General features: G+C 38.2%; 1 protein-coding gene across 1 annotated transcript; it reads right to left on the reverse strand.

The window, feature by feature from the left end:
- Window positions 1-16103: 16103 nt before the first annotated feature.
- On the reverse strand, window positions 16104-24881 carry LOC114666182 (poly(A) polymerase gamma-like). Its single transcript, XM_028820935.2, has 9 exons — window positions 24715-24881; window positions 22191-22300; window positions 21988-22109; window positions 20082-20251; window positions 19076-19164; window positions 18775-18998; window positions 17930-18010; window positions 17639-17698; window positions 16104-17203 (listed from the first exon to the last, which is right to left on the reverse strand). Exons 1-9 carry the CDS (start codon window positions 24726-24728, stop codon window positions 17105-17107), a joined length of 969 nt encoding a protein of 322 aa, XP_028676768.1. The 5' UTR covers window positions 24729-24881; the 3' UTR covers window positions 16104-17104.
- Window positions 24882-25928: the final 1047 nt, after the last annotated feature.

Consider the following 25928-nt stretch of genomic DNA (forward strand, 5'->3'; position numbering starts at 1 on the left):
CTAGAACCAAACCCAATTCTTACAGGGTTCCTTGTGCCACAACCTTCCTGTGTCTGAGACAATTTTGCAACCATCAACAAACCCCCTAAACTCCCACTTTTTAATTTGATGCCCAGCTTCTCACATGGCACCTTTTCAAATACTTTCTGAAAGTCAAGATAAATAATATCATATGCTCCACTTTGATCGTATCCTTTTGTTCCCTCCTCATAGAATTCCAGCATGTTGGTAAAATACGACCTCCTTCTTCTGAACCCATGCGGACTGTTCAGTAAAACTCCTGCTCTTGTCAAGTTTTGCTCAGTCTTATCCTTAATTTCTTCCATTAATTTACCTTTAATGCACGTTAAGTTTACCGGCCTATAGTTGCTTGGATCTGCCTGGTTACCCCTTTTAATAGAACGGGATAATAGTTGCTATTTTCCAGTTCTTCAGAATTTCCCCAGTGTGCAGTGACTTCCTAAAAATATGCATCAAGGGTTTATCTACTCTAGATACTGTATATAAAATCCTAAGCCTAAAAGTGCAAAGGTGACTTTTTTTCTCATGCTTATTTTAAAACCTACATATATGTATGTTTGGTATCACTTTTCAGAATTTATCGAACTTTAATGTGATGTTGTTAGATTTTCAGATTCTTATTCCATTTTTTAAATTAAAAACTAAAAAATATCAAGAACTCAATGTGGTATAGCAGGTCTGTGGCTTCAAAAAAAAAAAGGCCAGTTTTTAAAATCCAGTTAGCCATGTCGTCTCCGTGGGGAGTTGATGAGGTAATTGGGGTGAGTCGCACCTGCATGTCGTTCTCAATTGCTTCAATGGCTTCCTGCGACGTGTGATTAAAGCGCTGCATCCACAGAGACGTATATGTACGGGCCAGCACAAGGGGAGAGGAGGGAAAAAGAGACATGATAGAACGGGAGAGAGGATGGGGGTTAAAAAAAAAAAAAAAAAAAAAGTGAAGGGCAGACAATCCAGACATCTGGATGGAGAAGGCAGCATGAGCTGGGGCTCTGTGAGGGAGTGCAGGCTGTGGCGCTATAGGAGCTGGTTTGCCCCACTGAATAACTGAGTAGAGTGAGGCGAGCAGGACGGAAGACCTCCCAATGGATCCGAGGGGCAACCGAGTGAGCGCGAAGGAAGACGGGAGGTGAGCCAACCTCGGACGGTCTGGCTGCGCAATGTGGAGGCAGCCAAGACAGGGGTCGGCTGAAAGGAGTTCATGGCTGCCGAGTCTCTGCCGGCTCCTTGAGGGATGGGTGTGCCGGGGAGACAGAAGGAGGTGTGCCGAGATTGTGTGGAGCAAAACTGCATTTTTAACTACTATTTTAGCGGATTTATTTATTATGGATTTTATCCCCCCTTTTCGGGGGTTTTAAGGATTTACTTGTGTACTGTTTTTTTTTTTTTTTTTGAGAACACTACACTGTGGACACTTTTGGTTTTACTTTTGACTGTTTTTAATAAAGGCACTTCAGCACTTTCCACCATCCCCTGGCTTCAATGAGATTTGTCCTCATTTGTCAGCTCATCTCGGTCATAACTAATCGACGGTGTTGGTTCAACAGACTCCCATGTGGGAACAGGGAGTCTGGAGGGGACTGGCATCGTCACACTCACGTCCCGAGAGCCGAGAATTTGTGCCAAGAGATTTAACCACGCCCAGGGCAGGAAATAAAAGAGAAAGAGTAGAACAGCTGCTGTACATGCTTTTAAATGTTTGAAGCACCATGCAAGATGCAGATCACATGGCACAGCAGCAACAAGCCAGCCGCTGATAAAGCAAAGAGGAGGTTAAAAAAAACCTATTTGTTTCCCATTGTATCACCCTTTAAGAGGGGGTTTCAGAGAAGCGACCGTGTCTCCTTGGGGTGCATTCAGCCCTCCTCTTCTCAATGTGAACGGCAGAGACGCGAAGTGGCTGGCGAGCGAAGCGAGCAGGGGGAACTGCCCTAGTATATTTATATATACAGTACATACTGTATACTTGCTAAACAAGTTAAGCACTCAAGGATAAATATTGCCTGGTCCAGTTGATTTCAGCCTATTTAATCCATGCAGTACTTATCCCTCTATAAATTTCCAAATCCACCAGTAGCTCCTTTAGTAGCACCTTTTACGACTGGGACGTTATCCACTTCCTCACATGTGGAGACCTCAGAAGAATAATGAAAGTTGACAGCATCTACTATTCCACTATCCATATTATATATATATTTTTTAATTCTCCTTTACTATTCCCTGATGCCTTTCTACTCCTACCTAACTGTTGTTTTACTACTTGTAAGAGCCAACCTTAGAAAGTTAAAGTTTTGAGTTAAACTCATATTAATGTTTAATTAATTTGAATAGAATATAAATTTCTTTCATAGTCATAACTTATGGTATAGTCTTTCCCCCCTATAAGTTAGCAAGAGATAGAACCTTCTTACTGTAACTGAGAAACAGTGTGATAATAAGCTCAGTTGTTGTTTAGAACAGGTCCCAGTAAAGAGGGACTTGATAAACCCATTTTAAGTTTAGAAATGGGATAAGCATACAGTTTTCTGACCGTTTTGAAATGGTTCAGAAATAAGTGATTAGTAACGATTTAAGATGTAACAAGATTAAGCTTAGAACTGAATTTTTCTTATTATAAATTTCTCCTTTTTTTGCTATTTTAATTTTCTTTTTTGTGTGAACTGTTTTAAAAAACGAAGATATTTTGTCTGTGGAATCATTTCTGCGCGTCAGGCCTTTGTTGAATCCCATTTTTTGAGTTAGAGCTGCAGAATTTTGGAAACTTTGGGAAAACGCAGCTACATTACTAAAGTACTGAAAGAATCTCTTTGGGTCATCTTTTGCCTTATCTGCTATATTCCTCTCTACCTTTTAGCCTCCCTAATGTCCTTCTTAATGGTTGCCCTCATGTTCTCATATACCATATGATTCACATTGGAGTTATTAGTCATATGCCTTATACAGTTTTTTTCCTTTGCAGCACCTTTTCAACTCTTTTTTTAAACACTGCAATGGATTAATAATTACCTACTAACTCCAAAATTTGGGATGTACTGTACCTATCCTGTACTACATACAGAACATTTTTAAACCTATTCTACTGCCCCTTGATTGCCTCCATACTTAAAAGCTTATCCCTGTCCATCCTCCTTTGACTTTACCACATCTGCTCAAAATATGCCCTACCAAAGTTAAACATAACAGTTTTGGTCTTTGCATCTGCACTCTTCTAAACACTGAGATTTGTATTATATTATTGTTACTTAATTCTATACCCTGAATTCTATCCCGATTGTTACAAAATACTTATTCTAGGCAGGCTACCCTCATGCTGGCGTTTTAACGTACTGTGTTAAGAAACAGTTACTGATCACATCTAAAATCTCCTGCTCTTATACTCCAGTTTCCAAGGTTAGCCCAATTAATATTCGGGTAGTTAAAGTCCCTCATGACTAGAATATCACACTGTAAATTTAACTTTCTAATATTACTAAACAAGGGGGCTCCGCCCCCTGCTCGCTTCGCTCGCCTACCCCCGGCGTTTTGAACCCGTGCCCGCTGTGCAGCCGTCCTGCTTCTGCGGTGTGTGACGCGCGTTGTAGACGTCCATGTTCATTGTATGTGTCTATGCGGGCTCGTTTCTGCAGCTCCGTTAGTGGAGCTGTATGGTTTTGGAGCCGAGACAGTTATGCCTCCGCGGTTTCAGACGCACGTTGTAGGCGCCCATGTGTATTGTGGAGCTGTATAGTTTTGGAGACGTGATCGTGACTCCAGTAGTTCTCCGTTGTGTACTGTTAGTAATATGAATAATTGCACTTACTGTTAATACGGAGCGATGTCTGTGGTTGCACTGTCAATAATGCATCACTGTAATGTGATTCACCTATGCTGTATAGTTTGGATGTGTGAGGATGACGTACGTTTAATAGGAGCATTCGCCCATGTCACTCTGGGGCCCCCACTGTTAATACGGAGCTCCGTCCGTACTATTATGCGGTGCATTGTGGACCACTGCGGACTCCGTAGTGTTTCCCGTTTCACTTTGTATCTCGGTCAGTCGAGCTCTTTCTTTTTGGAGCCGTGCCTGCCTGGTTTGCGGCATTTCAGACGCACGTTGTAGGTCGTTCATTGATCTTATCAAGGTGGGCTTGTGTGTGTATCGTTGAGCTGTATTGTGTTTGAATTTGGTGTAAAGCGTTCAGCGGTTTGTACAATCCCAAGCAGCACATTATTCCTAACTTCACTCCGCAGTAGTGCCACTCACAATATGGCGGTTGTTTTATTTGCTATTTCCGTTAATTGAACTGTACGCGCCTGCGCAGTACGTCCCATCGCCGTGTACCTGCGTCCATGCCATCCGGTATACCATTCTCGGTTAGTAATATGGATAGATGTAAATTGAATTTACTGTCTGCATTACGCTCCTAAAATATGGCCCATTTTCCTGACGACCATTCAATTGAAGAGGACTTGTGTTTAAATTTTATTGACATAAACAGAAACCCCACCTCCTTTTCTGCTCTCTTTCCAAAAAATGTGTTATCTTCTAAGTTATACTCATCCCCATCTTTGTCATTTAGCCGGGTTTCCGTTACTGCTATAATATAATTATGCTCAGCTACATACAACACCAAATTACTTGTTTTGTGATACTTCTAGCATTAAGGCAAGCTATTTTTAATGTGTTACTCATTTTACTGTACTTTTGCCCTTAAACTTTGGGTTAGAATTTATGTTGCTATATTATATATAAGAGAAGGTCTGTGATACGGTTTGCATATTTGCAGCTGGAGATCCACAAAGGGAGAAAAATGAATCATATATCATAAAGTAGTTTTTATTCCTGAGCTTTCAACCCCTGCCAGGGGTCTTTTACAACATTGTTTATCTCCTCATGTAAAATTCTAAACCTGGCCTGTCCTAAACTCCCTGCTTCTCCCATTTCCTAGTTTCAACAATGCTCAACATACTCGTACGCCTGCCCAACACACTGGTGTCACTCTGGTTCAAATGTAACCCATTGCGGTGGAACAGGTCCCCCTTCTGTTCCAAAAGGAGATCCTATATGCTTCTACCCTGCACCAAGATTTGCACCACATTAAGCCTTCTAATCTCATCAGTCTTACCTGGACTGGCAGAACATCAGAGATTACCTTATTAGTTCTGCTCCACAGCCTGGCACCAAACTCTTAAAATTTGAATTGCAGAACGGATGGACTATGTATGTCATTTGTTCCAATGTGGACAAGGGCAAGTGGAACCACCCAGTCTCTAGCCAGGAAACTATAATGGTGGACAGCCAGCTACTCAACCCGGCCGGGACGCCCAAAGAAGAGGATGGGGGAAGGCAGCTACTAGGGACACTGCCTCCCCCAAGATGCCAGATGGCGAGCTCCCTGCAGCATAGCATTTTCCCTGGATTCCCGCATGGCATCTGTAGTTCAGCATGACAGCCCTGTTGGGTACCGTCAGGAGACGCATGCAGAATGGTCTGGGGAATTGTATTCTCCATATAGCCCGGAAGTATGCCCAAATCACAGGATCGGAAGCCCCAAAGTACTTCCAGGATGAAGGAAAACCTGAAGTCCTCCATCTGACCCAAAAGTGCATCTGTTCTTCTGTCCCTGTGACTTGCCAGCACTTCTGGCTCAAGGACTATATAAAGGACTACTGAAGACCCAGCAAACAAGCTGGAGTTGGGAGGTAGTGGACTGAGCTTGCTGGGAGAAGTGGAGGAGAGATTTGTGTTAATAATTGTTGTTTATTTACTTGTTTATGGTGGCGGTACTGCTTAAAAGGCACTTTGAAGAAGGAGAAATAATTAAAGAGTTTCTTCATACTTTTATCCTGTGTCTGCATCTCTCTCTGTAGGATTTAACAGGGCCACAGCATCCCCTGGTGTTCACACTATTAACAGCTTTTTAGAAAGGTCTCCCACCTATGCACCCAGAAGGCAACACACTGTGTGAGACCCCGTTTCTGGAGCAAACCTGTGCTTCAATCCCGCTAATAACCGAGTCCCCCAACTATCATTCCCACTCTCTTTTCAGGAACTGGTTTTGAGGTGGCCCATTGGGGCTTCTCATGCCTGCCTACCACCTCAGAATCTTCAGAAACACTGTCTTGCTTACTCCCGCTGGAGTGTTTTTCCAAGGCAGAACTCCATGAGGGAACCCACACATGTAAACAGAGGTTTTTAAGGAACCAGGTTTCTGGCTTAATTGGGTTACTCACCTTATCCTGGTTTTATGTACACATTCCTCCCTGTGTGGATAGCGCTTTGAGTACTGAGAAAAGCGCTATATAAATGTAATGAATTATTATTATTTATTATGGAATTGCACTCATGGTCAAAAAAGGGTACAATATTATCTTCAACTAACTGGCAGTACATTTACTGCCATGATCGTAAGTCATCATCCTATTTTTGTTTAATGTGCCTATTTAAATGGTCAAGGTGACATACAGTGTAACACAACAACACATTTCGATGTCTTATTTCTGCAAATTTCACTCTCTACCTATACACTGCATAAAAGTGTGCTGGAAATTTTAAGTAGGACTTGTGACAGTTGGGAGGTAGAGGTGGTATGCTGCTCCAATCAGTTGTGCGGTTGCTTCATAGATCCAGCATCCTCAGTTCAAATCCCACACCTGGACACTGTCTGCACAGGGTCTGTACATTCTTCTCATATATTCTTCAGGTACTCTGTTTAGCCTCTCACATTCCTAGGTACATGCATGCTAGATTAACTGGACCGGAGATGAACTGGTGCCCTATCTAGGGCTCTTTCCTACCTGTCACCCAGTGCTGCCATTACAGGCTCTGGTCCAAGCAACTCTGAATTACATTGAATCAGTTTAGAATGTTTTGGCTCAAATACTTTTGAAAAAGAAAATACAAGGGTATTGTACTGATTAAAAATATAATTTGACTGCCAAATGTATCTGCTGGTTGAGCTGAGAGGTTAACATTGTTACAACTCTGAATTAAGCTAACAAAAATTCTCTCAAGTTTGCTCAGTTCCTACAGCACACAAAGCAAAACACCTGAAGCTGATCAAAAGGTCTAATGCTTCCCACCTACTACTGGACATGGGCCTATTCATTGTTGGATGGATTATTCATTTAAGCAGATATTTTTTATTTGCTGCTCCAAATACCTTGTATTTGTACTAATGGCTGAAAAAACATTTTCATTTCATGTTTTCATGGAGAACAGAGATAGGGGACCTAAACCATATGACTGTCCATTGCAAATTTTAAATTACTCATATTGCATCATCCAAATTTCAGGTATCCAGTGACAGATTAAAGCAAATAAAAAGTCCTAAGCCTGAACTTTGGATCAAGAATTGAAGAAAAAAAAAACCCAAGACATTTACATGAATTTGTCCAAAACCTCTATATTATACAAATAATGTACACTAGGAATAAGTTTCAATAGATGCAATTTATGAGCAAATATAAGCTTCCTTTTGATTTGACAAGTGAAAATTAAACTAGGACAGTAACTGAAATAAAGAAAACTGCAGCACTGTTATGTTAAATTAGTAAAGAAAAATCTTCATGCTTTGTTTTCTTTATAGTTATAAAAATAAACAAATGATAGACTTTGCACTTCCCTTGTCATTTCACCAGTCTTTTAGATTATGAATAAAATTCAGCATCTGATCTAAGTCACTCCAATACCGTCTCATTTCTGAGTAGATAAAAATGAAGAGCCTGGCACTTGCTAAAGAGGAAGCACATTCTGGTCCTCTGACACAAGTGAATGAGTGGCTGAGAGTGTAAATGACAAATGGTGTCCACAATTAGATTACATTAAACATTAATCCCAAAGGGGAATTTAGATGCATATGGTAGAAACAAAATGATACAATTAATCAATTGCCAAATAAATATGTAGTACAAAAACAGCAAAATTAACAATATAAAGCATTTAGTCTGGGATGTCGGGAAGCTTTGAATTGCCTGAGACAGCAGTGGGCACAAAGTATCCACTTAGGCACTAGTTAGCACACCATGAAGACTGAGCTGATAGCTAAAAATCCTCCAAAATCATGCCTCCTGGGGGATGGAGATTTTTCATGATAGCATCCAGTACTGCTGCTATCCCCCCCCCCAACAGTTTTCAGTGTGTCCAGGGCTCACACCCTGAGGAGAGCAGGCTGTCCTGAGAAGTTTGTTCATGCATTGTATGGCTTTTGAACTGAAGTTGCTTTTCCATGAGAAGACTGCATAGAACTAGCTACTATGGACATCTTCAGCAGTTGGCTGCAAACATCAGAAGACCAGAGTTTCCTCAGGAAGTGCAAACTGCTCTAGCCCTTCTCGCAGATCAGTCCAGTTTGCTGCTTATATGAACCCATAATACATGTAGCTCTGCACCAATTCCACATCTTCCTCCTAAATGGTGACTGGTTTCAGAGACTCTTTGGCATGCTGGAAGTCCACCAACAGGCTCTTTTGTCTTACTGATGTTGAGCTGCAGGTGATTCTCAATAATATATATTTTTTGGATGCATACACAAGCTGGCACAGACACAGCAGTAGTATGAATGTAAAGTAGAAAACAGTTTTCCTGTGCATTTGATCTGTGTCATACTGTACCTATACCTTTATTCAATTTGTGCCATATTGTATGTTCTTAGAACACATAGTGCAAAAATAATCAGCAAGTTGCATCTGTGACATTAAGTGCTAAGGCATTATTTATCCCTCATTTCCTACAACCAAACCTACCATCATTTTTAAAACTTCATTCTTTTTCACTCCCAAAACATAGGAAAAAATTTTGAATTGTATTGATAGTATACTACTCATGATGAGTGAAAGTAAAGCAGGCTGCTGAAGACTGGTTAAATTCCACCCTTACATACCACTGGTAACTGTGCGAATGCTATTACATAATTGGACAAAATGTATCCAGAACAAAAACCCACTTTGATGTCTTTCACCTGTAGTTGATGACAATTTTGTATCATTTTATTAAAGGCACAGAATATTTTTAAGGACTTTATAAACTGATGTACACTGGCACCCTGTTATCTTGCTGGAAAAATGTAAGTACTGCAGTTACATGCTCACCAATTCCTAAACAATGACTTTTCCTAAAATATTCTCTTGTGCACAATAGTAAAACTTGTTCAAAGATTGAGCATTTGACTGCATTCACTGTTTTTTACATTTAAGTTCAAAGCAATAAGCCACAACTGCAGCTTGTGAGACTAAACTGGTTAGCTAACCCTCTGCTTGTTGAAGCATCTCGGATATGTACAAATATTACACATACCTCCCACTGGATAATTTACTCACTCATTTTTATTTTCTAACCGTGCAGCACTCACAGGCAAATCTCCACATTTTTGATATCATGTGAAGCACCATGGTAGCCAATGAATGAACTATTCATTGTAAGCATTACCAGCAAGCGGATGGGGTTGGGAAGGAACAGGGGTGAAGTTTTCATTTGAAAGCTTGATCTTGAGAGCGATTCATTATCATGCATTAAGGAATTTTCTGTGAATGCCTCAACAATATTTAAGAAAAACAAATACATGTGGTTGGGATGTTGTGAGCATATGATGCTGTGGAAAAAACGCAGTCACGGAGTCCAGATGAACAAGATTAACTTAACTTTTAAAGATTAACTTTTCTTATTTGCACAAAGTATGCACAAATATCTCAATCCAATAAAACAATACATCCTCTTTTATACTTTGCTATTGTCATTATGTCATCCAAGACATCAAGGCATCTGAATATTAAGCAGGACTTTATCACTTTTATCCAATCAAATAAAGCCATAAGCAACTTACTCAATTCTCCCATTATTCTGAATGCCGCTTTATTGATGGGGGTGTTTTGCAGATTGTCTTAATGATCTCTGCACCGCTTCATAGGAGGAGAGTTTGGAATTTCCCATAAGTTTATCCTCTCTTTCTAGAGGGGTGTTCGTTAGTCACTCACCTCATTCTAACCTTGGAAAATAAAGTGGGTGGTTTCTCTAAGGCGATGCAGACCTCACATACTTAAGCTTTAAGCTACATTTAGATAACCCTTGAAGTTACGTTCAGCCCGTTTCCTTATGTTTAATAAATAATTCATTCTTTTTTACTCAAATATACACTATATGGACAAAAGTACTGGGACACACCTTTTAATTATTGAATTCAGGTGTTTCAATCAGATCCTTTACCACAGGTGTATAAAAATCAAGCACCTAGCCATGCATCTCTCCATTTACAAACAGTTATGAAACAAAGTGGGTCATTCTGAAGAGCTCAGTGACTTCAAGTGTGGTACTGTGATACAATACCACCATTTCAATAAGAGTTTGTGAAGTTTCATTCCTGGTGGATGTTCCACAGTCAGCTGTAAATGTTATTATTGGAAAGTGGAAGTATTCAGGAATAGCAACTCAGCCACAAAGTGAAATACCAACAAAGTCACAAAGCGGGATCAACAACTGCTAAGGTGCATAGTATGTAAAAGTCGCCAACACTCTTGCTGATTCCATAGCTGAAGAGTTCCAAACAAGCACTGGCATTAATGTTAGCACAAAAACCATGTGGCAGGAGTTTCATGGAATAGGTTTTCATTGCCGAGCAGCTGCATGTGAGCCTCACATTACCAAGTCCAATGCCAAGCGTCAAATGGAATGGTGGAAACCTGTTCAATGGAGTGACGAATCGTGCTTCTGTGTTTGGCAGGCAGATGGGAGAGCCTGGGATTGGCAGATGCCTGGAGAAGGTTACCTGCCTGACTGCATTGTGCCAAATGTAATGTTTGGTGGATGAGGTATGTGGCGATTTTTCAGGGTTTTGGCCCCTTTCTTCCAGTGAAGGGCAATCTTAATGCTACAGCATACCAAGACATTTTAGAAAACACTATGGTGGAGGCCCTTTTCGATTCCAGCATGATTGTGCTGCATACCAACCCGCGCCGTAGTATATGTGAACCGAAGCAATTTCCCCCATAGGATTGAATGTAAATACAATTAATCCATTCCAGACCATACGAACTGTATGTAAATATATTTTTTTAAAGATTTTTAAGCACAAATATAGTTAATCATTACACCATAGAATGCACAGTGTAATAGTAAAAACACTGAATAACACTGACACAAACACCCAGGCTCCCTGCTCAGCTGCATGCTCTCGCTCTCTCTCTCTCAGCAGCACACGAGCCTCCCCAGCCCCCCTCTCTCAGCAACACGCGAGCCCCCTCCCCCTCTCAGCAGCACATGAGCCTCCCCAGCCCGCCCCCCCCCTCTCTCTCAGCAGCACGCGATCCCCCTCCCCCTCTGTCTCTCAGAAGCACACGAGCCCTCTCTCTCTCAGTAACATTGCAGCAGTTGTATAAACACTTTTTTTTTTAAATGAGTTTTAAGCACAGGGGGGAAAAAAGGAACATTTGAACAAATCCGAACTTTGTTTAAAAGCCAACCAAGATAGTAACATTGCAGGAGTTTACCATTTTTAATCAGGCGACTGACAGTAGTGGAGTCAGGCACAGAGAAGGTCAGCTGCTGAGAAAGCGTCTCGACTGTTGCAGGGCGGTGAAGCAGGTGAGACGCTAATGAAAAAGAGGCACAGGGCTTATTGGTTTTTAAAGACTGCTTCCTTCATTGTGTTTTAACCTCAGTTTTAAAGGATTGCGGCTTTCTCTGTCGCGCTGCCTGTGTGTGCGCGGCTCTCTCTCGGGCTGCCTGTCTGTGCCTCTGTCTCTCTGTCGCGCTGCCTGTGTGTGCGTGGCTCTCTCTCTCGGGCTGCCTGTGTGTGAACCAAGTTTCCACTGAGGTTGACTAATGAAGTTAACGTGGCTCAGAGTTGCATGTGGACTGTGGCACAGACAAACAGAAATGACGGCATGTTTTCTGAGGCGTCGCGTCTGAGTTGGTGGGCGTGGCTCTGCGAGTTGTCATCGCATCCAATGGTCTTAGAGTTGGTGGGCGTGGCTCCTTCCTGCGTGCGCCACGGGTGTCTTACTTGTCGGCGGCTTAGTGAATCCACGCCCCTTCCGGCATGCTTTCCATGGTTGGCTACTTGTCTTCTGGCTTAGTGAATTATATATATATATAGATATTAGTCATTTAGCCTGTTACAATAACGGGTGCTAGAACAGTAGTGCATAAACATTAGTAGGAACAGTCTATATTAAATGGCAAGGGACTTTGACCTCATTCTTTTTTTGGTCGTATTTTTCTCTCTTTCAGCCTTTCTTTTGTTGATGTTTACTTGCTGAGCTGACCGTTCTTCGTGGGCTGCCGCCGTGTATTGTGTGTCTTTAATTTTCTGTGACAGTAATACTATCTTGTATGTCCGCTGGCTTGTACGTCCGTAATATACCTTTAATTTTCTCTGGCGGTAATACAGGCGTGCGCGTTGGTAATATGCCTTTAATCTCCTCTGACAATAATACTGGCTTGTATGTGGCTGTAATAAGCGTCACTGTATTGTGTACCTTTAATTTCCTCTCGCAGTAATAGGTTTGTATTTCCGTAAAACGCCTCTAACTTTCTGTGACAGTAATAATCGCACATCGCACTGTGCCCCGCACATGCGCACTTCACCAGAAGACACACACACACCTGGATGCACAAAGGGATTACATACATACATACATACACACATACCTTTGTTTGCGAGTAACTTGAGTTGTGAATGTTTTGCAAGACAAGCTAAAATTTTTAATGAATTTTAACTTGATAAATGAGCGAGGTCTTGCAATACGAGTAGTATGTACTGTATAGCATAATTCAGTGTAGAATATGTATTGCAGTTTTCTTCACATACATTTTAAAAAATATTACATGGTCTTAAATGTTTATTCTAAATTGGATTAGAACAATATTGCACACATGCATTGTACATTTTAAAAAATATAATCACTTTTATTATTAATGTTTTACTAAACTAACATGGCGTAAACACTAATTATATCGTATATTTTGTTTCATGAATGTAAACGAAAAGCTAGTTTCAATTTACACAGATGTTGATGATTTTACTTTTGTTGATATGTTAAATGGTTCCCATACCCCCAAACATAACGTAAATGTTATTAGTGTATTTCACAGAAACGATATATATATACACACACACACATACATACATATATACATACATACATACACATACATAATATATATATATATACACATACATATACACATACATACATATATATACATACATACATATACATACATACATATACATACACATATACATATATACATATATCTATATATCTATATCCGAAGCCGTGCAAGCACACTCTTGAGAATGCAACGTATAGTTGTACAGAAGAAAAGCAATGTTGCCTCAAATAAATGGCAACCTTTTGTAGGTCTATGAACTTAATTTAAACTTTAGGTTTACATGGTGCTTTCTTTCCGAAGTACCTGCACTCATGAATATGTGTGTGTGTGTGTCAGACGGTCAAATCCACGCGCTTCGCACCGGCGAAGTAACGCTTTTAAATTTTTATTAAGAAGAAAAGAAAACCTTTTAAAATTGAAGGAAAATATACCAATAATAGTTTGTTAAGGATGTTTTTTTTGTGAAGCTGCCTTCACTCGAGTGATCACTTCGAGCTTTAAGCCTGAGAAATCACCCCGTAAATGCACATGTTTAATTGCACATCTGTTAATATGTATGCTTACAAAGTATTAAAAGACACTCAACAATTACACAGTATTAAAAGACACTCAATTAATGTCATTTACCTTTGTTCCCACGTTTGACTCGTGCTGTAAATCTCTTCCTTGTTTTCACTTCACGTGATTACGTAGGAGGCGTAATACGTGATGACGCGATACGTGACTCCGCCTCCTCCATTAGAGTATATGGACAAAAAACAGTTTCCAGTTATGACCATTACGCGTAGAATTTCGAAATGAAACTGCCTAACTTTTGTAAGTAAGCTGTAAGGAATGAGCCTGCCAAATTTCAGCCTTCTACCTACACGGGAAGTTGGAGAATTAGTGATGAGTGAGTCAGTCAGTCAGTGAGGGCTTTGCCTTTTATTAGTATAGATACACATATATACATACATATATACAGTGATCCCTTGCTATATCGCGCTTCGCCTTTCGCGGCTTCACTCCATCGCGGATTTTATATGTAAGCATATTTAAATATATATCGCGGATTTTTGCGGACAATGGGTCTTTTAATTTCTGGTACATGCTTCCTCAGTTGGTTTGCCCAGTTGATTTCATACAATGGACGCTATTGGCAGATGGCTGAGAAGCTACCCGGCTTACTTTTCTCTCTCTCTCTTGCGCAGACTCTCTCTGATCCAGACGTAGGGGGATTGAACAGGGGGGCTGTTCGCACACCTAGATGATACGGACGCTCGTCTAAAAATGCTGAAAGATTATCTTCACGTTGCTATCTTTTGTGCAGCTGCTTCCTGAAACGACATGCTGCACGGTGCTTCGCATACTTAAAAGCTCGAAGGGCACGTATTGATTTTTGATTGAAAAACAAAGCTCGAAGGGCACGTATTGATTTTTGATTGAAAAACAAACTCGGTCTCTATCTGCTCCTGACGAAGGGGGTGTGAGCTGCCGCCTTCAACAGCTTTGTGCCGCGGTACAATACTTAAAAGCCAAACAGCCCTATTGATTTGTTTGCTCTTCTCTATCTCTCTGACATCTGCTCCTGACGCGCACTCCTTTGAAAAGGAAGATATGTTTGCATTCTTTTAATTGTGAGACGGAACTGTCATCTCTGTCTTGTCATGGAGCACAGTTTAAACTTTTGAAAAAAAGAGACACATGTTTGTTTGCAGTGTTTGAATAACGTTCCTGTCTCTCTACAACCTCCTGTGTTTCTGCGCAAATCTGTGACCCAAGCATGACAATATAAAAATAACCATATAAACATATGGTTTCTACTTCGCGGATTTTCTTATTTCGCGGGTGGCTCTGGAACGCAACCCCCGCGATGGAGGAGGGATTACTGTATACATACATACATACACATATACATATTTATATATATACATATTATATATATATACACATACATACACACACATTACTGTAATAGACTAATTTTTTAATAGTTAAATTCCATAATGACTGCACATTTGATATTTAGATTATAGTACAGTACAAATTATAAGTACAGTAATTTGAAATTTTTAAATGGACTGTAGCTGCGTTTATCCAAAAGTTTAGCTTGCTTCATAGGCCAATTCGATCAATAGTGTGATGCGTGTTTATATAAATTTTACAATCCAAGTATCTGTTTTAAAAGTTTTAGTAAAAATTCAAAGCAAAAAAGTTCACACAAAAAAAATTGATTACAAAAAAAATAAAAGTTCTTGATTAAAGAAAGCTCTGTTTAAGGGTTACTTATTGTGTTTAATTTCTCTCTATATTTGGTCATACAGTCCGTTACATATGATCAAAAAATGTTAGTAAAAAAAAAAAAAAAAAACGACTAAGAAATTGATAAAGCTGTATGCGAATGTTCTATTTCAAAACTAATCTGACAGTCCCTGCTTCTAGCAGTGCAATTATTTCCTACCTGACTGAATTAACAACTCTGCTTTTACAGGAATAGCTAAGAAAGTTCTTTTCATGTTAACTTATGAATTTAAAATTAACTTTCTAAGACTGGTTCTTACTGTCTAACTGCATGCTATCTGGTAGAAACTGCACACCAGAGAATAAGTGTAACCTCTGTAATAACGGAGTCAGGAAACATTAAATCTCATGTGACACATCCCATCTAACTTGGCTTTGGAATCCTGAAGTTAAAATTGGATTATGCTATAGAAAGCGCATTCAATGACAGGTTTACAGATGTATGGACTCACCCCTAATATGAATGCCTCTGAACATTTTCAAAAATGCCTCTAACAAGCACAAACTAATACGGATCACAGCAGAGATGGGGACACTGCCAATTTAGAAGGCCTCCATTATGAAAATGATAAAAGGTTAACAGGTGGCATCTAATGCATTTAACAAAAGAATTACAAAATGTAATATGCACCTCATTTGCAAACTTTTTCTAGTCAATTAAATCAAACAAAAAGGGTCAAGTAATAAAAACTAAAACAAAATTTGTTTTGAGTTTTGTTTTTAAATCAGTTACAGATATCAGTATTAAACAATACATACAAAAATATCCTTTCAAATATGCAGAATATACTGACCAAAAATACAGAACTAGAAAACTGTTGATGATAAATTAACAGAAATAGAATTTTAAGAAAAATGTACATTAAGCATAAAATATGTATACAGTAGATGTAAATTGAAACTTTTGCTGTTTAAACAAACAGAGTACATGGCACAGAAATACATTTCTGTACAAGTAACCTAGGCAGAATATTCACCTCCTGTAAAATGAAAATAATCTGTTAAGATTCTTATATGGCAGTAAAGCAATCATTGCCTCCACAGGAGGCAGGTAGAAGAAAGAAATCAGATATTCCAAAATAAACTAAGTTTTCAGAGGAACAATTGGGAAACAATGGCTAAAGGTTAGCACTGGAAAAGCCATGCAAATGAACATCTGCCCCAAACAGCACCTTAACAGCAATTTAAAATCAGTTTTATTTTTTCTGCTTAGATCAACGCAGCAGAAAACTGTGGGGCTATATTTGAAATATTTTCAAAACAAAATGTTAACTTTCTAAACTAACAGAAATACTTAACAGCAAGTCAGTCACACTTAAACAAAAACACTTTTTTTTTTTTATTTTTAGTTATTAAAAGTACAAACTTGTAAATTCAAAAGACTGTGATTTTAAAGACTTAACAATTATATACACAACAATGCCTATAATACAAAAAAAGTGTTTAGAATGTTAGCCGAGAATGTCAAGTAGCTACAACGAATCCCTTATAGCAATTTGCACAAAGTTCCATTGTCCACATGATTTTGGTTGCAATACCAGGGAGAAGTGGCTAGAAAATGCCAGATTAATTGTGTAATACATTATGTCTAGCATTTCATCTTCAAGGTTATAATGAAATGCACACGTTTTATAGTCAGTTTTGTCTTATAAAAATATTGGTAATTTTGACCTGGGATGCAACTAGAAAACGGTTTACCTTGTTAGGCTTGGGTTACCGATTTAGGGTTAACCTGATGGAATTTTTAATTACACGAAGATTGCTAGTTGGTAAAGGAGAAGATGAATCAGGAAGTTCCTTACTGGGCAATCGCTAAAGACAAAAAAAGCCAAAGAGTTAGACATGAAATACTTTGTGCACTGTAAAAATCTATAAAGTACGCAATTAAAATATTCCAACAACAGAATTTACCAGTTTTAATTGCAAATATCTTCCCCACTTGACTAATTACAGTTTAAATGAAGTGAACAGCTCATGGGGTAATTCAATATTGTCAAGTCCATTAAGAGAACATGCATGGCAAAAATTTCCCATTCCCGAGACCCCCCCGACTGTTTAAACTCTGTCGTTCTAACTTAAATTTTATCTTGAATGTATAATATCCCAAATATTAAACAAAGTATCTACATTGTATACAGTTTCTGCTTTGAGGGAAAAAAAAGGTATAGCACAACAACTATAAAGCAATTATTTCATTAGCACATTACATTAACTACAGCGGACCAGTGCAAATGCTTTAAAATTTACCTGTGATCTAGATGTATCAATGGTTGGTATTGGCATAGGTTTACTCCCTATCACATCATCCTAGTTTAAAAAGTAGTAAACAAATGGGAAAGATTAACAGTTAAGTGCAAATCTTACGTTGTTGATGAACATAAAATATTTTATATAATAATGTAATAGTAAATATTTAACAGAAAGACACTAAATATAAAACGAATTAAAGCCTCAAGCATATATTCAAAACAAAATCGTGTGTTTTACATAATCTCAACATACATGTACTGCATATGGTTTTGTAAATTTTACCCTTACCTGTTCCTCCTGTTCCTCTAGTCCACTGCTGCCAGGAGGATATGGATGTTTGAAGGCAGAATCATTACTCAGAGTAACTAGCTACAAAAAAAAGAAAAAAAAAGAAAAAAAAAAAAAACCAATACATTTTACCCCCACAGTGTCAAGAAAAAAAGTTGAGAAAGTTCCCAAAAAAGAGGCACATGTCCTTCACTATGCTACTGAAGTTGTGGGTAGAAGAGAGAAAGCTTTTCACAAATTCAACTATATATATTTTTTAATTAAAAAATCAAAATGATTAATATTAATTTCTGAAATTGGGATATATTAAATTTCCACACAACTACGAATGTTTCAACAGCTGAAATGTTTTCAAAAAGACCTCAAAACATCCATTGTTACTTAACCTGCTTAAATAGAGTTCATAAAAAAAGAGCAACTTCAGGCAATACAGGGTGTGAGGCAGCAGCCACTGCACTGCATGGGTAACTCACACACTCAAAAAGGGAAAATGAACACTTGCTAGTTAAGGTAAGCTACAAATCTTTGGTTACACAGAAGGGGGAACATCAATTTCTGGAGAAAAGCTCCAGTGGATAGGTTGGTATTTTAACCCAGTCCAATGAAATTGTGATTAAGCAATGCCATCATGTCATCCAAAAGTGAAAAACATTGCTAAATACAAAGACAACTATAGCAGATAGATATTTAAAAAAAAAAACAAAAAAAAACACATTCAATTATTCGGTTATTGGGGGTAATTCATTTTAATAAAAATACTATTGTATTCCAATTCCAACAAATCAAGAGAACAAAATTGCAATGGGTCAACTAATTTTACCAAACAGCAAAATAAAAAATGTTACCATTTCCATATCTTTAATTCGTTTAGGGGATTCGTCCATGGAAGGTGAATGTGGTCTTTTAGAAGCACTGTTGGCATTAGTATTTAGCAGCCCATTTGTCATCTGACTTCCAGGCTGGTGATTTGGTGGAGATGCCAGTGAAGTAAAACCCCTACGGACAACAGTGGGAATAGTGCTCACAACAGCTGGCTGTATTGGTTGTCCTACAAAGGAAACACCAGTGGCTAAGAAATGAGAAGATACTCTTTAAATATTATTTTGTCTATGAAAGAAAGTTTACAAAAATGAAAATCAAACTCACCAATAACAGGAATAGACATTCCTTTTGAAGATGTGTCAGCCATTTCCAGATCATTTAACACAAAGGGTAACGTTTTGCTTGGTAGAACACTATATATGTAGAAGGTTTGGACGTGTACATGAAAGAGAAGAGTGTGAAGTCATCAAGTAACAGTATTAATTGAACAAAATACGGGTAATGAATACTCCAATACTGCTAAATAAATGTAGCAATTGGCAAAACTTGTGGAACAAAAAACAACCTTGCAAAGGGATCAAAAAAGAAAATTCACATCACTGAAACAAAAAACATTGTATAATGTTTGATTTGAAGATAAACAGTAAAAAGAGTATCTGGTCTAACTGACTGATGCCTTTTTGCTGCATTCTTACTCTAATTGGTACAAGGTTACCACTCCAAGTTATTCATGCCATTTAATTTTAAAATAAACTTCAAAACTGTAAATAAACAGCAATTACCAAAGACTGTGTTAAAGACCATTAAAAGAACATGAAATTGTCATTACATGTAGCATGTGAATCCTGTTAAGCATCTTTGAATGGACCACAAGTGCAATTACTGGGTGTCAAGAGTTAAATATGCTTTTAAATTATAATTTAAATATCAGGTTTGCATATGTATGTGTGTAGTTACAGCTGAAATCATAATCAAATACATTTGTTTTGGTGTGCAGTTTACTGTATTCTCTTGACTTGTTTACATCAGGTTGCTGTATTAACATCACTGTTATAATTCAACATGGGACTTTACTGTTGGTACATGGTAGACAGAAAAAGCTTGTAGTACTAGTTTTACTTCCATACTGCTTGTTGGAAAATGCTAAGAAGGTTATCTAGGCAACCCACCTAGCACAGAAACAAAAAAATATGGGGAGGTGGTGGTTTGGGAGCATGTGCGGATTACATTTAAGGATGTACCGTAACTTTATATTAAAAAAAAAAAAAAAAAAAACCTCTTAAACTTCCAAACTAATTGAAATGCATTTAAAAATAAACAAAAAGCCTACTTTTGCAAGTCTTCTCCACTGACTTCCAATCTGGTGGATTTGCATGCTAGTGTTGGTGAACTACAAGGTGTTCCAGAATCTGTGTCCCTGGAGCTGTCCAAGTAGTTTCCATCCAGTGAAGTTCTTTTTGTTGCACCTCCATTTGAAGATCGGTTAATTTCTGCAATGCTCTGTTAAAAACAAAATATAAATCAGTGTTTTCTAAATATTATCATGTATATGGGGACTATTTATAGTCTACACACTTACTAAAATTTCAACGTCTTGATGTGTAGACTGAAATCAAACCAAAACAGGTCAAGCCTCTTTGTGAGATCAAATGGATAATGAGGGAAGAAAAAAAAAAAAAAAAAAAAAACCACACACTTCATTTGCATAAACATGCATGCCACTTGGTGGTTCTCCCTGGATTACAACAGCATGTCTATTCACATAGGTGCAATTTACCTAAATTATGCAATTTTCCTTCTCAATCTTTGCAGAAACTCTTAAAACTCTGATGCTGAAGGGGATCTCCTATGCACTGCTCTATTTAGAAGTACACAGATTTTTCTATAGGACTGAGGTTGAGGCTATAAAAAAAAGACATGTTTAAGACAATAATATTCCTTTTAATGCGGTCTTAAGATAGCCAAGTGATTTAGAAAATTGTACTGATTGTGTTTTCCTTAAAACAAAAATCAATGTGATTAACTGATATTTTATCTGGCAGAGGGTTAAACATTTTACTCTAAAGTCTTTGTGTTTAGCTGTTCATTCCCCATTTACTCCCTCCAGAGCCCCTGACCTGTGAATCAGCAGCTACACCACCTTTATTAACAGGAAGTATTGTGCTCTTTCACGGATGAGCTGAGCTGCATTGACACCAAACACTTTTTGGGTTGAAGGCCAAAGTGTTCCGACTTATGGTCAGAGACCAAGATACTACCACTTCACCGATTTTTTGGTAGGAGTTGTTCTCTGCAACAATTACTTCTTTTTTTGTAATAAATGGTTCTACTTTTGCCTCTTATACCAATAGCCAGGACTCACAGAGACTATGTCGAACACTTACAATATGTAGCAAATCCATTACTGCCATAAATCCTTGCAATTACTTAAATCATTGGCCTCCTGATAACCCCTGTGATGAGTTTCACCTTGTGCAATCAATTCTGTAAGGATACCTTCATCTTTGCAAAGACCTAGTATATAGCCATATTTCCACCACTTATAATGCAACTAAGAAACCTTAGATGAAATTCTTCAGGCTCATTTATAAGCTCATAATAAACACCCTTTTTATGTCCAACTAACGTAAATGAACATCATACAATATTTTAAATATGACGGATACATCTAAATAGCGTTATAACCACCCTATAATTTTTGCACACTTGATGCAGTCAGGGTGCTGAAAATTCTTTAATATCCTAAAAATGACCTTTACATCTTCACTTAAATATTGATGGACTCAAAATCATAAAACTTGTTTGTTTGGATTTTATCTGACAGATCAACAAATGCTAAAATATACAGTATATTACAACTTTTTCTATATAGCACTCATCACTGACTGCAGTCACAAAGTGCTGTGAACAATTCTCAGTTAAAACAAGCAGAGATTATACTAATTACTAAATGCAGAACTTTCACACATATAAATGTAGATTAACTATGGCAAGTTGATAACAGAGGAGATTAAAATCGCAAAAGAGAAAGTCAAAAACAAAAGTCTGAGGTCTTCAGGACTCTGTCAACTGACTACTCCAAGGATTTCTATAGTAGAATTGGGGCTGGTTGTCCAATCTGATAAGAAAATCTTTCCATCCGATCATTCCAATGCTCCATTATCCAAGATAACCATTTTCATATGCATATTATACACACGCACACAGAACTGAAGTAATCATAATGTATATCAGACCTTTTTTTTCCTTTGTAGAATTTCAGGGGGGAGATACTGATGAAGTTGCTTTCTTTTGACATGGGTAGCTTCAATCTTCATTCCATCCTTCAACATACTAATATTATTTGCTTGTCTATAAACTTAATAAAAACAAAAACACTTTAATACAAAAAAAATTGTATTACACTTTCAACAATTTAAGGCTCATTGCATTAACTTACCAGTGTCTGTAAAAGCTTGAATGTCATAAGTCAGATCTATATTCACACTTTCAGCATTTTCTACTTTTTTAAACATTATTCCAATAAACCACATAGACACAAAGTCACCTCTGAAAGAGAAATAGTTCAAAACAAACATGATAAATACAGTTTGACTGATCATTATTTTATAATTGTTCACAAAATTTGACCTGCCAATCATTAACTGTTGATGAATTAAACATAAATAATCAAAGTGGCATTATCAGACTTCCAGATCTTTTGCATTCTTCCTGTAAATGCCAGCCACAAACTTTTCTTGCTCAGCTAACTTGAATCTTACATGTCCAAAAGTTGGTGACAAAAACACTCATAACCCGCAGATCCTAAATAACAGAACTTATTGTAATACAGTCCTCCCTCGCCATATCGCGGTTCACCTATTACGGCTTCACTGTATCGCAGGTTTTTTAAATACAAGTGATCGCCCGCCTATCGCGGAAGTTAGTTCCAGACCCATCAGTGATAGGTGAAAATCCGCGATATAGAAAGACCATATAAATAAACATTTTTATAGTTTAAGCCTTAAAATACCCATCCCACACGTTTTAAAACACATGTAAACTTATAAAACACTTTGTTAACACTTTGTATTGACACGCAGAGCGACAAGCAGCACAAAGTCCACTTCTCCTTAGAGTGCATTCAGCATACAAAAATTCACAACGTACTGTGCCTCCGGGGAGGGGGTTTTGAGCAAACATGCATTCAGCCCTCACCCCACTCCTCCTCCTTAACGCACAGAGCGACAAGCAGGCATTTTGGCAGAAGCAGCACAACATCCACTTCTGCTTAGCGTGCGTTCAGCTGCCCCCCCCCCCCCCCCTTGTGATAATCTTCGCTGATATGCCATGTAGATCTGCAATTTCTCAGACTTTTCAACCATATTATAAAAGTGCCCTATTGATTCAGCTGGAATGTCAAATAAGGGGCATCCAGGGCCAGTTACTGTCACCTGAACTGGCGTGTACCCTAGTCTGGTGCATAAGTTCAAGGTTTTCAAAAATAGCTCCATCAACACTGTAGTCTAAGATTAATTCTTGTGCTATTTCGTTAACTTCCATCTCCCACAAAGATGTACTGAATTAGGCATGAAAAATCTACAGCAGACTAGGGCTGGGCGGTATGACCAAAATTCTATATCACAGTATTTTTCAAAATTATACCAGTTTCACAGTATTCAACGCCTTTTTTTTCCCCATGCAAGGGTGGATGTTATCCACATTTTCCACTGCAATTACTGCAGTAGACTGGCTAAGAATAACCTATTCCACTGTCATGAGAATTGTACAAAATTTTTTTTAATGTGCACACAAGTATTAATACAGGTCTGCATGGCCACAAAGTGATTGCTTTCAATGGGGTGGCACTAATGAAGAGAAAGAATCACACTGCATGACAGTTGCAGTCAAAATATAGAACCTTTTTAATGAACAAATTTTGCAAATAAACTATAATTTTGACAACATATTTTCAACCATTCAAAGAGGCATTTAGACTTCGTAAAATATCCAGAGGTGCTTGTCAAAAGTTGCATTGCACTGAACATGTCTTAGAAAAGGAATAGAGAGTAAATATTTTTTATAAACCAACTACATTGTTAATATTATCAATCTCTGTCCACTGACATGTTAGCTATATGGATTGTAATGGCGTTGGTTATCTCGATCCACCGCTTGCTTTTTTTGTCGTAGGCAGTACCTCTAGCAAATGCATCTACAAGTAACGTCTGACTCGAGTGTCCTCTAGCGTTTTCAGTTTTACCCGAGGACATGGAAGGGTGCCAATCTTAGTTCCATACATTCATGGTACTCCAAAGCATGTTTGCAGCTAAGGTGGTGCAACAAATTGCTTGTGTTGCCGCCTCTGGTGACAACTTTAGCTCCACAGCATTTGCACTAAATAGTTGTTTGGTCCACATCCAACTTTTTAAAACCAAAATCTCCAAACAGACACGGCTCCTTTTTTCGGCAAAAGTTCTTCTGTGTCATCATGTAGCAGTGAAAAAGGTCCCCCTTAAACATTTTCCCGCTGCGCCACATTCTGACTATTATTTAGGCTATTTAAACCAGTATTGCGGTATAAGAAAAATCTATATCATAACAAAAATAAAAAACGGTTTTCGGTATGAACCGGTATACCTCCCAGCACTAGACAATTCCCCAATCAAAACACATGTGCTAGAGCCCATCCTCTTAACTTCGACTGAATGTGTGACAGTTTTATTTCAAGCCGTATTTCATGATGCATTTTGGAGGAGTATTATCAAATTTAATAAGCAAAATAAATTTTGTGACAGATTTAGGCTCACGTTTCATGACAAATTTATTTATGCTCAGATTTCACCGTACTTTTATTTATTTTAGTCTGAAATATTCCTCCATACTTAGAATGACAGATGATAGAAAGATTTTAAAATCCCTGCTTAACGGATATTTAATTAAGGAGTAGCCTGATCATACAGTATTTTAAAATTCATACTCACTCAGTTTGTTGCATACTTGACCCAGGAAAAGACTGAGGATTTACATGTGCAAGTGTTATGTATTCATTACGTTCCAAATTGCCAACCAGAACTCTGATTTTAGACTCAACAAGGCCAACCCTAAAAATAAGAAGAAATCTTAATAATACGATAAATTACAACAATGTGCGAAAGAAGTAAAGATCTACTTTACCACTCCAAGTGATTTTCTTCCGTTGAGGCACTGGCAGTTAAAACAATATAGTGCCTGAGGTAAAAGAAACAAGTGCAAACTTTGAATACTGACTTAGGCGCACACATACAGAAACTGCATTTATATTATTTACTGCACATATCAACATACATACTGCCACAGATCAAACTGAAATACGTCATACAATACAGTAAATTCTACAAATTATAACAGTGACACCATGTGGCCATATGTATTAGAATTAATAAAGCAAACGGTTTTCTAAACTTAATACACATGATGTTGTAGTACAGAATTACACACACACACACATTATATATATATATATACACATATATATATATACACATACATAGTATTTCATAAAAGTGAGTACACCCCTCATATTTTTGTAAATATTTTATTATATCTTTTCAAGGGACAACACTGAAGATATGACATTTTGATACAATGTAGTCAGTGTACAGCTTGTATCATCTTCTTTCAGCTGCTCCTGTTAGGGGTTGCCACAGCGGATCATCTTCCATATCTTTCTGTGCTCTTCATCTTGTTCCGTTACACCCATCACCTGCATGTCCTCTCTCACCACATCCATAAACCTTCTCTTAGGCCTTCCTCTTGTCCTCTTCTCTGGCAGCTCTGTCCTTAGCATCCATCTTCCAATATATCCAGCATCTCTCCTCTGCACATGTCCAAACCAACGCAACAATTTGCTGTCACCTCAAAATAACTCAACGCAGCGCCATTAAAGTCTAAACTAATGGCAACAAAAGTGAGTACACCCCTAAGTGAAAAATGTCCAAATTGTGCCCAATTAGCCATTTTCCCGCCCCGGTGTAATGTGACTCGTTAGTGTTACAAGGTCTCAGGTGTGAATGGAGAACAGGTGTGTTAAATTTGGTGTTATTGCTCTCACACTCTCTCATACTGGTCACTGGTAGTTCAACATGGCACCTCATGGCAAAGAACTCGGAGGATCTGAAAAAAAAAAAAGAATTGTTGCTCTACATAAAGATGGCCT

Source organism: Erpetoichthys calabaricus, chromosome 15 (genome assembly GCF_900747795.2).
Source record: "Erpetoichthys calabaricus chromosome 15, fErpCal1.3, whole genome shotgun sequence".
In the NCBI taxonomy this organism is placed as follows: domain Eukaryota; kingdom Metazoa; phylum Chordata; class Cladistia; order Polypteriformes; family Polypteridae; genus Erpetoichthys; species Erpetoichthys calabaricus.